The sequence below is a fragment of the Primulina tabacum genome, chromosome 1 (genome assembly GCF_025594145.1).
Source record: "Primulina tabacum isolate GXHZ01 chromosome 1, ASM2559414v2, whole genome shotgun sequence".
NCBI lineage: Eukaryota > Viridiplantae > Streptophyta > Magnoliopsida > Lamiales > Gesneriaceae > Primulina > Primulina tabacum.
In genome coordinates, this window is record NC_134550.1 from 14,863,791 (window position 1) to 14,879,962 (window position 16,172).

At 36.5% G+C, this 16,172-nt stretch overlaps 1 protein-coding gene and 1 long non-coding RNA gene across 2 annotated transcripts; one reads left to right on the forward strand and one right to left on the reverse strand.

Moving 5' to 3' along the window:
- The first annotated feature begins 11,411 nt into the window (after positions 1-11,411).
- LOC142542256 (uncharacterized) lies at positions 11,412-12,911 on the forward strand. The gene is made up of 2 exons (XR_012819495.1): positions 11,412-11,996; positions 12,099-12,911. It is a non-coding gene; the product is annotated as an uncharacterized LOC142542256 (long non-coding RNA).
- On the reverse strand, positions 12,571-15,323 carry LOC142542250 (putative polyamine transporter At3g19553). The gene is made up of 2 exons (XM_075648781.1): positions 14,108-15,323; positions 12,571-13,238 (listed from the first exon to the last, which is right to left on the reverse strand). Exons 1-2 carry the CDS (start codon positions 15,082-15,084, stop codon positions 12,803-12,805), a joined length of 1,413 nt encoding a protein of 470 aa, XP_075504896.1. The 5' UTR covers positions 15,085-15,323; the 3' UTR covers positions 12,571-12,802.
- Positions 15,324-16,172: the final 849 nt, after the last annotated feature.

A 16,172-nucleotide genomic window follows, 5' to 3' on the forward strand; every position in this document is an offset into this window, starting at 1 on the left:
AGGCCACTACACAATAGAAAGATTTTCCTACGCAAGTTTCTCGTCATGGAGAAATATCTCAAGGATCTCAGCAACACCTACGAGTCTAGTAGAAAGTGTTTGCCCTAAACTAAGGCAAGTTGAGGAGCAAAATAAGAGAGTCATTGCAGGTAATTTCCTTTTATATGATATCCCTACTTATGTTTTAATTGACACAGGTTCATAGCATCAATGTTTGTTAAGAAACATAAGCTATCATTAGATGTTTTAATGTCGGTGTCTTCACCGATGAGACAAGAGATTTTAACTAAGCGGCTTGTAGTAGATTGTTTGATATAGTTTGAGGGAAAATACTTGTATGCCAATTTGATGATATTGGCCATAGAATATTATCAACGTCTCGTTTAGTTTCGCCCAGAAAGAGACGAGAATTGGTTCTTTTTCAGTGAGGAAGCTCGACCTCCAATGCTAGTAGTGTCTGTTGTAAAGGCACAACATGCTTTAGCGAAAGGAGGATAGGGGCACCTCATTTATGTTGTGGACATATCGAAGGATGTAATCGAAGTGAAGAACATTCCAGATGGGTCTAGAATTAATTAACTGATAAATTAATTAAAGAAATTAAATAATGATTATTTAATTTTAAATATTATGTCTATGCATATAATATATGTGCATGTATAGATTTATTAATAATACACACACAACATACACACATACACACCATATATATATTATGGATGAGAAAATTAATGCCACTCTTTGTGCCCCATTTTATGAATAAGAGATCAAAAGGGCGGCATTTGATATTCACCCATAAAAAGCGCCTGGACTAGATGGATATACTGCACCATTTTATCAGACATTCTGGCATCTTATTAGCAATGATACTACTGTTAGAGTAGGTGCCCAGCGATCCAACTTGTGGCTTGGACATTTTTTTACTCTTATGTAAAAAAATCATTATTTTAATAATATTTTATGGTTTCATCCATTTATAATATTTACTTTATCTTTATACACATTCAAGTTGTATAGATAAAGTCCTTCAGTATACAATAGATATAATGAGTTATGCCTCAAAATATAAGATCATGAAACTCATTAGAAAGTGAAATGTATATTTTAAATAGGTTCATAATCGATTCAGCTGCCAAAAATAAGGATAAAGATCGCTTGAACTTGATACTACCATATGTGATATAAACATCATATTTTATTGGTAAGAGCACGAAGATATCCATTCATATAGATGAGTGATAATTTGATGATAAAGTGAACAACCCTCCCTTAGGCTGTCCAAGTTTTTATCAAATATCAAACGAAATAGTCTGTGGTTGTGGTTGTACATCATTAGTTATAAGGTCCAAAATGCGATAACGTAACCCAACTGCATGCAAATCTAGGAAAAATAGAAAATACCTAATTAATTTGTTTTAATTACATTAATTAAATGTGGTAAGCATGTCTACATGTTTAAATTATGGTTTTTGATTAGAATGCATAAAATTGTGTTTTTAAGGGGTATTCGAGACGCGATCGAGGAGCAGAGATCGGAGACTGTAAAGGAAAAATACTTTTATTAAATGATTATTTTTAATTATTTAATATATGGTACATTTTATATGTTATTTTTGAAAATAGGGTCCTTTGAGGTGTTTTTACTCGCCGAGTCGTATTTAAACGGGTAATCGATTTTTGAAGAAAATAAGAATTTTTTGGGAACTCGACTAATATTTTCGGAAATTTTCATAAACGAAATATTTTACCTGCCTTATAATGGGCCTGTTATACCAAGGTTATTAGGCCTAACTCCTACCTAAGTATTTTATAACCAAAATTAGAGTTCCAAGCCCTAAACTACACATCAAGCTCACGCACACAACAAGAGAACTAGGACTCTTCCATAGTAGCCGAACACCACACACACACGCATGACAAGGAGCTTTTTCGTGTTGACTTTGAATAGGTAAAACGTAACAAGGATCCCCCGTCTCTCCGTCAACGTCCCTCGAGTCTAGAATTGTTTTCGTGCTTGAAACACGCAAAAGCATACCTTACTCCTCTTTTACTCATCGTTCATACCATATTATATTTGTTTATACATGCTTCAATGTAATATATGATACCCTTCTTTTATTTTCATTTTTATGGCATATACATAGAAAATCATGGTTTTTCTTGCATAATTCTTCATGTTATTGATGAAAAAAGGGGATAACCATGGTAGGGCCATTAGAAGGGATGAATTTTAGAGGAATTAGGGACCCTAGGTGCATGGTTGAAGACTGGAATAAGTAAGGACAAGGGCTGCATGTTTTTGAGTTTCAAACAAGCTAGGGTTTCGGTTTTGGTGGCTAGGAAGGTGCAGGCTCGTACTGCATTTGGGTCATGTCCAGGGGTCATAAGAGGGTCTAGTCATGGTCCTAGATGGGTTTAGGGAAGGATGGTGCAAGGGCTAGGGCAGGAGCGTGAGGCTTGGGTCACGCGAGTGTTGTAGGGGCTCAAGTGGATGGTTGCAAGTGTAGGGACTGTAGAGGCTGGTCTAGTAGAGTCCTAAGGGTTTGGTCTAGAGGGTTGGTTAGGGTCCGGTCCACTCGGTTAGGGTCTAGGGTCGAAGGGTTTGAAGATGGCTTAGGGCTAGGTTTTGGTCGACTAATGTGCAGAAATTCAGTAGCCTTCTAGGCTTTTCCAAGGTTTCTAAATGGCTTGATTTGGGATGAAAAGGGGTTAGTTAGGTGTTAATAAGCTATAGTAAAAGTTTGGTTAAGTTTCGAGTTGATTCATGTTAAAATCGAGACGTAGGTTCAAGTTTTAAAAAGAATTGCGAATTGAGTCGATGATCTTAGGTTTACGTCTAAGAAATAATTATGGTTGTATTTTAAGGTTTTATGTTAAGTTTGGATGGATTCTGGGCGTCTTTTTAAGGTCCAAGGGTAAATTGGGAAAGTTAGGGTTTCAGGGCGAAAACAGTCATTTTACACCTAAAAAATGTTGGAAAACATGACAGTGCCCTGAAGGCTGTAATGAATGTTAAAATGTTTATTTTGAAAGGCTATGAGATTTCATGATGAAAAACGATAAAGTTAAAAGATCTGTTACATGCTTGGTTTAAAAAAATGATATATATGCATGGATTTTTATAAGTGATGGATATGATAAAAGGTTTTGAAGGAGGTGATTTGATTGTGACTAATACGAATACGAATACGAAAGGATATGATGACATGTAAGGCCAAGGCTCAGTTGACGGGTGAGAGTGTCGTTGATGTCCCCGCCGCCTGGTACCATGGTTATACGTAAGATTGATCAATCGACCAACAGCTGATATGAAAGTCACAATTAATGATCTGAATTCAATAAATGAAAATGTATATGTATATGATGAAATTGAAAAGGTTATGATGAAAGAAGGGTTTAAAGTTATGTATTTTCATGAAAAGCTATTTTATTAAAAGTATTTTCACTGTTGCATGTGAATGTATATGTAGTACTTGTTATTATGGTTAAGGTTTCCAGAGTCAATAGACTCAGTAGGTGTGAATAATGCAGGTGAGGATGTTTATGATGATATTGGAGGACTTGATGTTTGAACTGGTTGGACTGATGGTGCACAAACCCGAGGAACTTGCTAGTTTTCCGCACTATTATGATGATTTAAGAGTACTTCAGAGATTTTATGAATTTTTTGCTTTTGAGTAGTTTTTATGCTATTTCTGAAAAATGATAGTTTTAGGTTTGGTTTGACGATTTTATATTTTGCACTGCGCTTTTGGATTTTAAAATAATAGGTTGGTTTGTTTATTTTGATTGCAAATATATATATATGTATAGTATAGTTCGGCCAAAAGCATTTGAGAAAAAATTCTCTAGTATGTTTTAAAGAAAAACGAGTAGTAAACGTTTCAGTTGATATCAGAGCAACGTTCTTACAAATGGTTGTGCCACTATGTTGAAACTTTTCAAGTTTGCAATCTTGATTTTGATGTTAACAAAATTTGTTAATTTTTGTTACTAATAATCTACTTTAGTGTGCAGAAGCTAGGATTAGTCACGAGCTGTTTACATCACAAACTAAGGACTCAACTGATCGCACAAACTGAATCAGTCTAACTTTTATGCCAATTGAGTAGTCTAGCTGATTGTCCAGTTGATAGGTGGTTCAGCAGGAGAACATCAGAAGCCTGGCCAGTCAAAGGAGTGTTCAACTGATGAAGAAACCCAGCTGATCAGTTCAACTGAACGAGAGTGAAATCAGTTCAACTGATGGATGAGTCAACTGATTTCACCAGCCCAACTGAAGATCAGTTCAGCTGACTAGTTCGAAGTATCAGTCAGAAACTTTCAGTTGTAGATGAAGACAAACTCTTTATGAGGATTCCAGCTATACAAAAATCTACAAAGTAATTGTCCAGTCAAATGACAATAATGGATGTTGCATCAGAGCATTAAAGACAAAATGTTTCAGAAGGACAGTCGAAAAGTCGAGACACAAAGTCCAAGAAACGAATTCAAGATGCAACATATACAATAATTGAGTCACACTGTAAGATCAATTTTCCCGCCTATATAAAGAGAAGATCAATGAAGACTCAATATACAGAGACAAGAAGCTTCAACGCAAATACGAGAGAAAAGAAAGGGCACGCACATTGCACATCAGCTTTCAGAAGCAATCAACCTTGAGGGAACTCTTCACAATCATATCAGCTTAGATTAGAAGCTTGTTTCCCTCAGTGTGTGAGAACATATTTGTTCAGTTCTCACACACACAAACACTTTCACCACCACTCAAATACCGTCTTGCACAAAGACGTTAAACTTGTGTATGTAGTTTTTCTCACATAGACGTAAAAGAAGTGTTGGCTGGAAGGTGCTGCCTTCAGTCTAGACTAGGAGTTCAGTTAGGCAGTGGGTAAGTCCTAAGTAGAGTGGGTTTGTACAACTAGTTTGTAAATCAAAGTCTTCTAATGGATCCTACTCGATGTAGTAAAAGGGGTGACGTAGGAGCAGTTGAATTCTCCGAACATCCATAAACATATCTTGTGTATTTAACTGATTAATTACCGTTTTCAAACTGTTTGGATCAGTTAGAAGTATCCGTCAATTCAGTTGTCACCATAACTGAACTGATGAATTCAAAAACTAATCTACCCTTTTTTCAGTTATTCAGTTTATATAATATAAAATGTTTTCTAATATAACAGTCTTCTTCACAAAGGATTACTTGGAGTTTTTTCCGCTTGATTTTAAAACCAAACTCGATTTAATTCATCGGTGTTAACATTCTTAGAACACGAGCTATTGCAGCTCATTGGAGAATGTAGTGTTTGAAATGTCTTCGAAGTCACTAGCACACTCGATCCTTTACATCACCAGTTCCAGAAAGCTCAGTTGTCATGCCTCAAGTTTGTAAGTTTAAATGATTTAAATGAATTTTTATGATGGTACCTGCATGTTTACACGGTTTATATGCTTAATTTACATGTTTAAATGCTTTTTGAAGTGAATTGATATTTAAGCTTAAGTTTCTCGATAAATGATTTTTTTATTTGTTGCATGGTTAGAAGCTTAGATTTAAATGTGTGTTGGTTACATTTAGAATTGGGAAAACGTTCAGATGTAATGCCTCCTAGACGCGCACCTAGTACTGATAGACAAGGTGAGACTCATGAGGATCGTAGAGAGAATGCACCCCCACCTCCCAATAGGGATGCTGCTACACGTGTTCTGGAGGGTATGACACACTTCTTTGAGAGGCTCCGAGGGCACATCATGATATGTATGATTATTTCCGGAGGCTGGGTCCGAAGGATATTTCTAGCACCACCGACCCATTTGTTGCTGAGGGTTGGATTAGATCCATTGAGTTGCATTTCCGTTATCTGAATATGGGGGATGCTGACTGAGTTAGGTGTGCTACTTTTATGCCGGGAGATGATGCTTCTCTGTGGTGGGAATGAGCTGAACATGGTGTCAATCTAGCCACCCTCACTTGGGTGCAATTCAAGAACATTTTCTATGAGAATTATTTTACGGCTGACATTTGAGGACGCTTGAAGAGGGAGTTTATGACTCTCCGTCAGGGAGACATGTCGGTTGCTGAGTTCGTTAGGAAATTTTATAGGGTTTGTCACTTTGTGCCCCTTATTGCTAGGGATGCTGCTGAGAAAATGAGGCAGTTCTTGGATGGCCTTTGGCCTACTATACACTGTGATGTGATATTGATGTGACCGATGGATTATGCAGCTGACACTGCTTGTGCATTCCAAGCTGAGCAGGCCCTAAAGGATATTTATTTTCAGATGCAGCGCAAGAGGCAGTAGCACCAGCAGAACTCTCAGCCGGTCAAAAGGCAATTTACGGGACCTCTCAAAGCTTAAGGGCAACAAAAGCCTCAAGGACAGTGGAAGCCACCGGGGCAACAGAAGCCACTACAGTCTGGAGCCCCAAAACCTGAAGAGATGCCAATGTGAAAAGAATGCAATCGCTCACACTTTGGCAAGTGCATGTGAGGAACATAAAAGTGTTTCATTTGCAAGGATGAAGGATATAAAGCCGCTGACTACCCAAAGAATAAAGGATCAACTGTTGGCAGAGCTTATATTATGCATGCTGAGGAGGGCGAGGCAGAGCCAGACATGCTCTGATTACTGGTAACTAGGTTGTTTAACATTTTTATATTGCCTTTGTCGCATGAAATGTTAAATTAGTTATGGGAATTGATTGAGATAATAGGAACTTAGAAAAAAATAGGTTGCATGCTCTACCTTAGCTGGATATAAAAGGATGACATTGAGAATTATAGAAATTGGGAATAAAAAATAAGTTTTAATAATGCAAAGGAGTGAATTGAACCAAATTAATAATTTTAGGGCTTAAAATTGGAGGAAACAAAATTATGGGGCGTACATTGCATAAAAATCAAAAACTTAGGGACCAAAGTGCAAAATCGAGAGTTTGAAGGGTAAATTGCACTAGGCTGAGAATTTCAGGGGTCAAAAAATAATTTTTAAGAAGTATGGGGACTGAAATTTAGATGACCAAAACTTCTAAGGTGAAATCTTGAATTTTCAAAAATTCAGGGACTAAATTGCAAAGTTTTGAAAGTTCAGGGGCTGTTTTGCGAATTCTAGAAACAACAGGGGCTATTTTCGTAATTTCTGGAATTCAGGTATCAAAACAGTTAATTTCGAAAGTTTAGGGCTGGAATTGATTGAATTCGAAATTATTTGGGGCTAAGACGCAATTTTCGAAAACTAAAGGACCAAAATGTAGAATTTCAAAACTTTAAGGGTTGCAATGCAATTTCGAAAATTATTTGGACAAATTGTGTGTTTTTCGAGAATGGTCAAGGGTCAAAGTGATAATTTTCGAAAATTTTGGGTAATTAATTATAGGAATTCTTTAAGTTTTCAACACGATTAGATTTGATGGTATATTTGTCGCATGAAGGATATTCATTTTAGGTGTAGCTACCTATGCATTGCTGGATTCAAGGGCTACACACTCATTCATATATGAGACGTTCATCAAGAGACAAAATATTATACCCGAGGATTTGGAATTGGGCTTTAAATTTTCTATTCCTTCTGGTGATCAAATGGTTACATCAAGTATTGTGAAGAATCTGGAGCTTCGTTTACAAAAGAATGTGGTTCGGGCAGATCTTACCGTACTCCCGATGCCTGAATTCGACATCATTCTTAGCATGTATTGGCTATCTTCGAATGGAGCTTTGATAGATTTTCGGCAGAGGTCAGTAACTATTCGACCACCCAGCGAGAAATCTTGTCTTTGAGACAGCAAGGAACAAGCAAATGCCGCACATTATCTCCTGCACCTATGCGAGAAAACTTATGAAGCGAGACTGCCAAGCTTTTCTAGCATGTATTACTTCAGCGCATGTTCTTGTCAGTCAGAGGCTAGAGGATGTTGAGGTTGTCAGAGACTTTCCTAGCGTCTTTACTGATGATGTTTCTGGCATTCCACCGGACCAAGAGGTGGAATTTTTGATTGAGTTGATGTCGGGTACAGTGCCAATTTCTAAGGCACCCTATCATCTACCACCCGCCGAAATGAAAGAGCTGAAGGACCAAATTCAATAGTTGCTGGACAAGGTTTTTATTCGCCCGAGTTGTTCTTCATGGGGTGCACCGGTATTATTCGTGAAGAAGAAGGATGATAGTATGCGACTCTGCATTGATTATAGATAGCTGAATAGAGTCACCATCAAGAATAAGTATCCCTTGCCTAGAATTGAAGACTTGTTTGATCAGTTACAAGGAGCTTCGATTTTCTCAAAGATAGATCTTCAGTCGGGATATCATCAGGTGAAGGTGAAGGAGTCCGATGTTCATAAGACGGCTTTTAGTACTCAATATAGGCAATACAAGTTTATGGTGATGCCATTCATAAGTTCAGTTATGGTGACAACTGAACAGACGGATACTCTTGCTGATCCAAATAGTTTAAAAACAATAGTTAAACAATTAAATACATAATATATGTTTATGGATGCTCGAAGATTTCAACTACTCCTATATCACTCCTTCTACCACATCGGGTATGATTCACTAGAAGACTTTGATAATTACAGCAAGTGTAATAACCCACCCAGCTTAGGACTTACCCACTGCCTAACTGAACTCCTAGACTAGACTGAAGGCAGCACCTTCCAGTCAACACTTGTTTAACGTCTATGTGTCAAAGACTACATACACAAGTTTATTGTCTTTGTGCAAGACTGTATTTGAGTGGTGGTGGCGTGTATGTGAGAGAGAGAGAGAACTGATCTCTGAAAACTACCCGAAAGTGTTCTCACGCACCGAGGAAAATATGCTTATAAACTAAGCTGATATGATTGAGTATTCCCTCTGGGAAAAATGCTTCTTGTAAGCTGATAAGTAACTAAGCGTGCCCTTTTCTTTTTATCTTCACACACTCTTGTATGTTTTATCTCTCTCTTCACCTTACTTGCTGATGGTCTTGAGCTTGTATATATAGAGGCATTGAGACCGTACTTCAAGACTCATCACATGTGATCGTTGCAGCTTTGAATGTGTTCCTTGGTATATGTGTACTTTTTTGACATGCCTCCGGAATATCTCGGCTTTAATCTTTGCTTCAACGTCCATTATTGTACCTTAAATCGTACAGATGTTTGTATATATGTGTGTATCTGGAATCCACTAATATAAGCTTGTATTGATCTGAAACTTAATGATTCCTAACCGATGTTCCTAACTGGTCATCTGAACTGATCTTCAGTTGGGCTAGTGAAATCAGTTGACTCGTCAGTTGAACTGATTTCAATCTTTCAGTTGAACTGGTCAGCTGAGTTCTTCATCAGTTGAACTCTTCATCAGCTGGCCGGGCTTCTGAAGATCTTCTGCTGAATCATCCATCAGCTAGACAGTCAGTTAAACTGTTCTATGATATGTCAGTTGAACTGATTCAGTTTGGTCGATCAGTTGGTGTTTTCAGTTAACGTCTCGATAGCTTCAGTTTTACCTTGCTTAACTGATCAGTTCGAAGCCTGATCAGTTCCAGCTACCTGCGCACTAAGGTAAATCATTAAAAACAAAATAGCAAGTTTTGTTAACATCAAAATCAAGATTGCGAACATGAAATGTTCCAACAATTTCCCCCTTTTTGATGATCACAAAACTTGGACATTTAAAACAATTTAAAAGAAAAAAGTTAAAAGAAAATTCTTCAGTTTGTGGGATAGCAGAAATACAAGCTCCACCTCAACAACTGAAAGAAATGATTTGAAAACAGTTTTTCAGTTCGAGAGATAATTCTAAACAAAACTCCCCCTAAGAAACTGAATTAAAAACTCCCCTTCAAAAATATAATCATTTATGCGATTAATGAAGTTTTAGTATCAATTAATCACTTTAGGCAATAAACCTTAAAATAGCAGTTCAGTTATGTGAAAGCTAACTGGATGAACAAGATGTTTATTTAATCAAATAAGCGTCCCTTGTATTATACTTCTGCGCACATCAACAAGTATAAGGGAAATTGCTACTCCACTAGCAGACTTTAAATAACATCAAACATCAGTTAGTTTACACGTAATAGAACTGAATATACTAACAACTGATCGCCTTGAATGCTGCAAAGATTTTGAGTTTCTTTTGCCAGAAGATCAGCTAATTTTCCTTGGACTTGATCTCTATGCTGGCTAACTGGTCGAGCTGACTCAAACTGAACTCAACTGATGCTGAACCGCATTGATAATCTATATTTGATCTGATATAACAATGAAGCGGCGGCATTTCTGATGATTAAGATCCACTTAATCTCATTAGTTGCAGCTGGTAGTTGGGTTTCGTCTGTTGATCAGTTGGACTGATAGACTTGCAACTGAAATTTTGTCCGTTGAGCAGTTTAGTTGAACTGTTGTCAGCTGAACTCAAAGCCCTACAAGCTACTTAAAACAACAAAGTTAATGAATCGAGATAAGTGGAGTGTTAGTTGCTGAGCCAAGAAACTTCTCTCTCCTTATGGTAAACACATAAAATATTTAAGATGATTTTGAAATCCATTTTAAATAACATTTTGAAACATATTTTAAAGTATCAGTTTTCAAATGTCTTTCTTAGAACAGCTGGCTCTGATACCACATGAAGGACCGTTTGCAGAGCACCTTGAGGTGCTACAAACAAAATATTCTCAGGAGCTGCAATAGCTCGTGTTCTAAGAATGTATACATCGATGAATTAGATCGAGTTTGGTATTAAAACCAAGCGGAAAACATTCGAAATAATCCTTCGATAAGAGACACTGATATATTTTGTATATCCTGTGTAACTGAATAACTGAAAAAGAGGTAGATCAGTTTTTGCTATCATCAGTTCAGTTATGGTGACGACTGAACCAACGGATACTCTTAGACTAGACTGAAGGCAGCACCTTCCAGTCAACACTTGTTTAACGTCTATGTGTCAAAGACTACATACACAAGTTTATTGACTTTGTGCAAGACTGTATTTGAGTGGTGGTGTGTGTGTGAGAATTGATATTTGAAAACTACCCGAAAGTGTCCTCACACACTGAGGGAAATATGCTTCTAAACTAAGCTGATATGACTAAGTATTCCCTCTGGGCAAAATGCTTCTTGTAAGCTGATAAGTAACTAAGCATGCTCTTTTTTTCATCTTCACACACTCTTGTCTACGAATGATAAAAAAAAAATCGAATTCTGCCTTGGTTCTGCTGAAAAGGTTGATTCACGGACAAAATACACCATGGCATAAAGATTGGTTTTTGGTTTCACATACGGGACTTGAATTTAGCTTTGTGATTGGAAATATTACTTGATTTGAATATTTCTGTAGTTTTATTAGTTCAACCAGATGGGTTGCACAGATGGCAGACTTTACGGGCTCCGTAAAGTCATTTTCATATCCACACAGTAAATGAAAAAAATTGAGATTTTATTTATGATTTTTCTAAAAATAAAAATGACTTACCAGAAATAATTTACAAATTGACCCTGGTTGCAGGAAGGACAAGGCATAGGTCTGGGAAAAAGGAACTTTTAGGTGATTTATTGAGAAAGATGCTAACTTTCTCCATGATTTAGAACCAGGCTTGTGATAATCCAATCTGTTGTCAAGGATTGAGCAGTGATTAATGCTTATATGTTCAATATGTGTGCTGCACACTTGTGCACCTGTGTATCATAAAGAGCTATCCGTTTTGAGGGGAAGATTTTTGATCGTCCCGGCATTTATGGACAGTTTTGGGTATGTTGTTAGCAGCTGAAACACGGCTGGAACCATCTTCTTATATAAATGCAATTGCTGTTCTTGTCATGTTTCGGCTCTACATTGGCTTATATATTCAGTTTCTACGGAGTATAAGTCGTCTTTTAATCTCAGGTGAAAGTGGCTCCGTGATAGTTGCTAGAGTAAAACGTGATGTGGTTCCTACTATGGTTAATGGCTTTGTGTACTGGCCATTAGTGCGATTACATCTTCAAATTCATCTCTGTTCATTTATAAGTAAGAACTCTATACTTGGTCTTTCGATGCAACAGGTCTTATTCATGAACTATTTCTTAAATCTTTACTAGATAATGATTATCATGTTTTACAATTTTGCAGCCAGTTGTGTTAGCAACTCATTTTCATACCCACTGACGATTTATTTGACTTATGTGGCAAGCTTAGCAAAAGTTGATACCAGTTGAGGTTTCTTGGCCATCAACTGTATCTCCCTTGCTCATGGTTTTCAGAAGCAAGATGCTAGTAATCTTCGAAGAAAATGATCTATTTCTCGTAGCAAAACCAGAATCAAGAGGGCGCGATATTCTTTGCTGCTGAAACCTAGTAGTTAATTCAGTTATTTCAGAGTGGTGGAGATTCTGCTGTTGCTCTTTCTAGTCTTGAATGGCAGTGACCGTTGTCTTTTCTATGTAAGTAGTTACTTTCGTGGTACTTTTTACTCATTTTCATTGTATCAATGAACCAGAGTTAGTATAGAAACACTTCACTTTTCAGACTTGCAAGACAAGTTGTCGATTACTTCGACGATGCTAGGACTAAAATGTTGTGCTTTATCATAACAGCAAAGAAAAAAAACAAAGATCAACTGGTTGACATCAGAGACACGTAGTTCCCCTTCTGTAACTTCGTACAACAGAGAGTTCACCAAAAAACCACTGTACATTTAATATATGGCATCATAAAGTTCTATCATTTCCCTTCACCAATTTCGTAGCTTTGCCGGGTAAAATATCAAATTCCTGGTTTATCTTGAAATACTTGAATCGGATAGAAATCTCAGGGAGGCTTCATCAGTATTTACATCATGTTCTTCCAGCAGCGATTGGACTACATTCTTGATCATTACCAGAAGATTTCGGCTTATAATCCATGTTAAATTTGAACCACTTTTGTTGCTTTGAATAAACTAAAGCGGGGTACAAGAAGAATCCAAGCACAACTATGCAACTGCTCACTAAATACGTCTTCAGAGAAGCCAAAGACATTACAAGAACAAGTAACAACACCGGAGGGAAACAGAGCATCGTTGCGCCAAATGTATTTAAGGGAACTTTATATGGCCTGTGTAGATCAGGTCTTTTTATTCTTAGTTTGATGAAAGCTGCAAACTCAAATAGCATTCCTATAGCATATAGGAAGTTGAGGAATTCCAAAATTTCTTGGAAACTCATCCACGACAAGACGATCACGCCAGCTGCAGAACACAGAATGCTGAACGTTGGTGTTCCATATTTTGATCTGCAAAGTTGCAAGTTTTCACAGATAAGCTATAAAATAGAGATCTTAATCTTCGATTAATGTAAGGCAGCCACGAGATTACCAGGTAAACTTGGAAAAGACCGAAGAGAACAAAAAACTGAAGGATTTCTTCTTAATTAAAGAAATGACAAGTTTGGTAATAATTCTTACCTATTAAGATCAAGAATGCATATAATTCGAAAGAATCCAGGTGAAGAAAAAAACTCTGATCCATGCCCTTAAGGAGTGATCAACAGCAAGTCCTCAAAACCATAGAATCATTTCATAGCTGATTGATTTGTTTATAGATAGGAAAGGGTAGACAACAAAACAACCTTTTACTATAAACATTGTCCTAATAATCCGGATGTAGATAACAATATCCAAGTCAATTGAATGAATCTGGAAGGAGCAAGAAGAAATGGTAGACAACCAAATAACCTTCTTTTACAAACATTGTCCCAAGTATCTGAATCTATATCTAACAAAATCCCAGTCAAGTGAATGAATATACGATGAGAAAGAAACGAAGTACACATGCACCTGAACTAAATTCAAAAAATTAGTATAGGAGCATCTCAAGCTAATGTGTTACTATAGAATTTGTCAAGAAGTCTGCGCGGGACTATTCTTTTTCATCCACCGTGGCACACACAAAAAAAACTCTAAACTTCTTTTAAAGTCTGTCCCGACATGAGTTAGTTTGAGCGGAATGAGATAGTGCAATAGTGGTCTCTCTTTGAGAAGCCAACATTAGACTTGATTAGGCGGCACCGACACTCGAATGCCAAAAAAGCAACCAAATAGAACCGAAAGGACCTTGGAAGCAAGTGATTTCATAGTTATCCATTCCAAGAAAAACGACTAACCTTGAAGAAAATATAGAAGGGAGCATCCCGATCTCGCTCATCCCCAAAAGTTGATACGCATCACTGCTCATTTCCGCTTCAAACAACCCCATGTTTGACAATGCTGAAGCCGCTTGGATCCACCACTTCAACCAAGATCCACCAATCAACATTCCAATTTGAGCAAAATAACCATCACTCCACTCACTCGAATCAGTTTCCACCGCACCCGTACCCGTGAGAAGAGGAACTAAATAAGAACACACCACCAAAACCACCGCACCCATTAGAGCTCTCGGAAAAGTCCTACTCGGATTCTCAATCTCGCCAGCCAATGTACTCGCGTTGTCCCAATAGTTCAGATTCCAAAACAAGCTATTAAAATACCCTCTCCAATCTATCTTCCTAGAATCGACTTGGAGCCATCGACCAGGCCTAATTCGAGGAATCGAGAGAATGCCCATAACAACAAAAGGAAAAAGGGAAAAACCGGCTAGCAAAACAGCAGAGAATCCCACAATATGCAAACCTCTATAATTCAAATATGTCAAAGCAACAGTAATTAACAATAAAGCTGGAATCCTAGCTAGAATGTTATCAAAAATGGGAATTGAATGCTTCAAGTAATCAAGAAACAATACCGGGTAAAGGGCATTGTCCATAACCCCACTAAACCATTTCCAGAACCCTTCTTGAAAACCCCAAAAAGGGCCAAAAGCAGATGAAATCCAGATCACGTACCCGCCATTTTCGGGGAAAGTTGTAGCAAGTTCAGCTGTGACAAGAGCTTCAGGCACGCTCCAGAACAGAGGGAAAATCAAGAAACCTAGCAAAGGCAAAAGAGGGCCACCTCCTGCCTTGACTGAATCTTCCACACCAAATGGACCTCCAGAAACCTCGTAGAAAATCAAAGCAATCAGCGGTAAAATTGTGAGCTTTGGATTACCCTTTGCAGTTACTGTGTTCTGGAAATCATTCACCACTCGCTCGTCAGCCATTGACACAAGTGAGGAAAGCAGATCGAGATAAGTAGTTTGGATCACAGTATTCAGCGTTTAATCCATGAAAAAAATTCAACAAAAGAGGCCCCTTTCCCAGGATCCCAGCCGGGATTTTGCGTTAATCAGTTGCTATACACGTTGAAAATTCTATGCTAATTTGATATTAATTTACTAATTAAACCTCAATTAGTCCAAAAAAATATCTTCCAAAAGCATGGTCCTCACGTTGTTGTCCAAATGAAGCATCATCCATAATGGTTTTCTCCAATCAAATCATTTCCCCTGAATGAAAATTGATGTGTGAGTTAAACCAAAAGATTTGGTAATAATTTTGAATATAGAAAAATAATATTTTTAATATGAAAATTTATATATTTTTAATTTATTTATTGGTTGAGTCATATCATAGATATTTTTTTACAAAATTAACTAGTAAAACAATTTTATTAAAAAAAATTATTTTAAATTTAAATATGATTTCGAGTTATATAAATTTTAGGAACGAATCCTGCGGTATAAATCACTTAGCAGAGGGTGACATTTTACTCCCACGACACAATCAAGTTTTTTCTAAAAAAACAATTTTTTATATTCTAATTCTTTCTTTCTTTAAAAAAACTATTTTAATTTTTTATTTTGTCAATTTTTCTTGTATTATTTTTTTCTTGTTCGACAAGTTCAACCATTTCTTAAATTTTTTTACTTTTTTTTTTCAAAATTAACTTATTTCTTATATTCCAAAAAAAAATTCTTGTATTATTTTTGGATACCAATATTCGATTAATTGGATTTTTTTGTAACCAAAAAAAAAATTTTAATTTTTAAATACAAGAAAAGTTCAAAATCAAATTAATCACATATTTGTGTCCAAAAATAAAATTTTAACTTTTAAATATAAGAAATATTTTTTTTATTTTTTTTAGAATATAAAAATTAATCCAATTTTTTTTTTTTAAAAAGTTGAACCAATCGAACAACAAAAATTGACAAGTTAATTTTAAATGTTTATATATATATATATATATATATATATCAAAGTTTAAAATTAAACATAAATATAATCAAAATATCAAATAATATATATA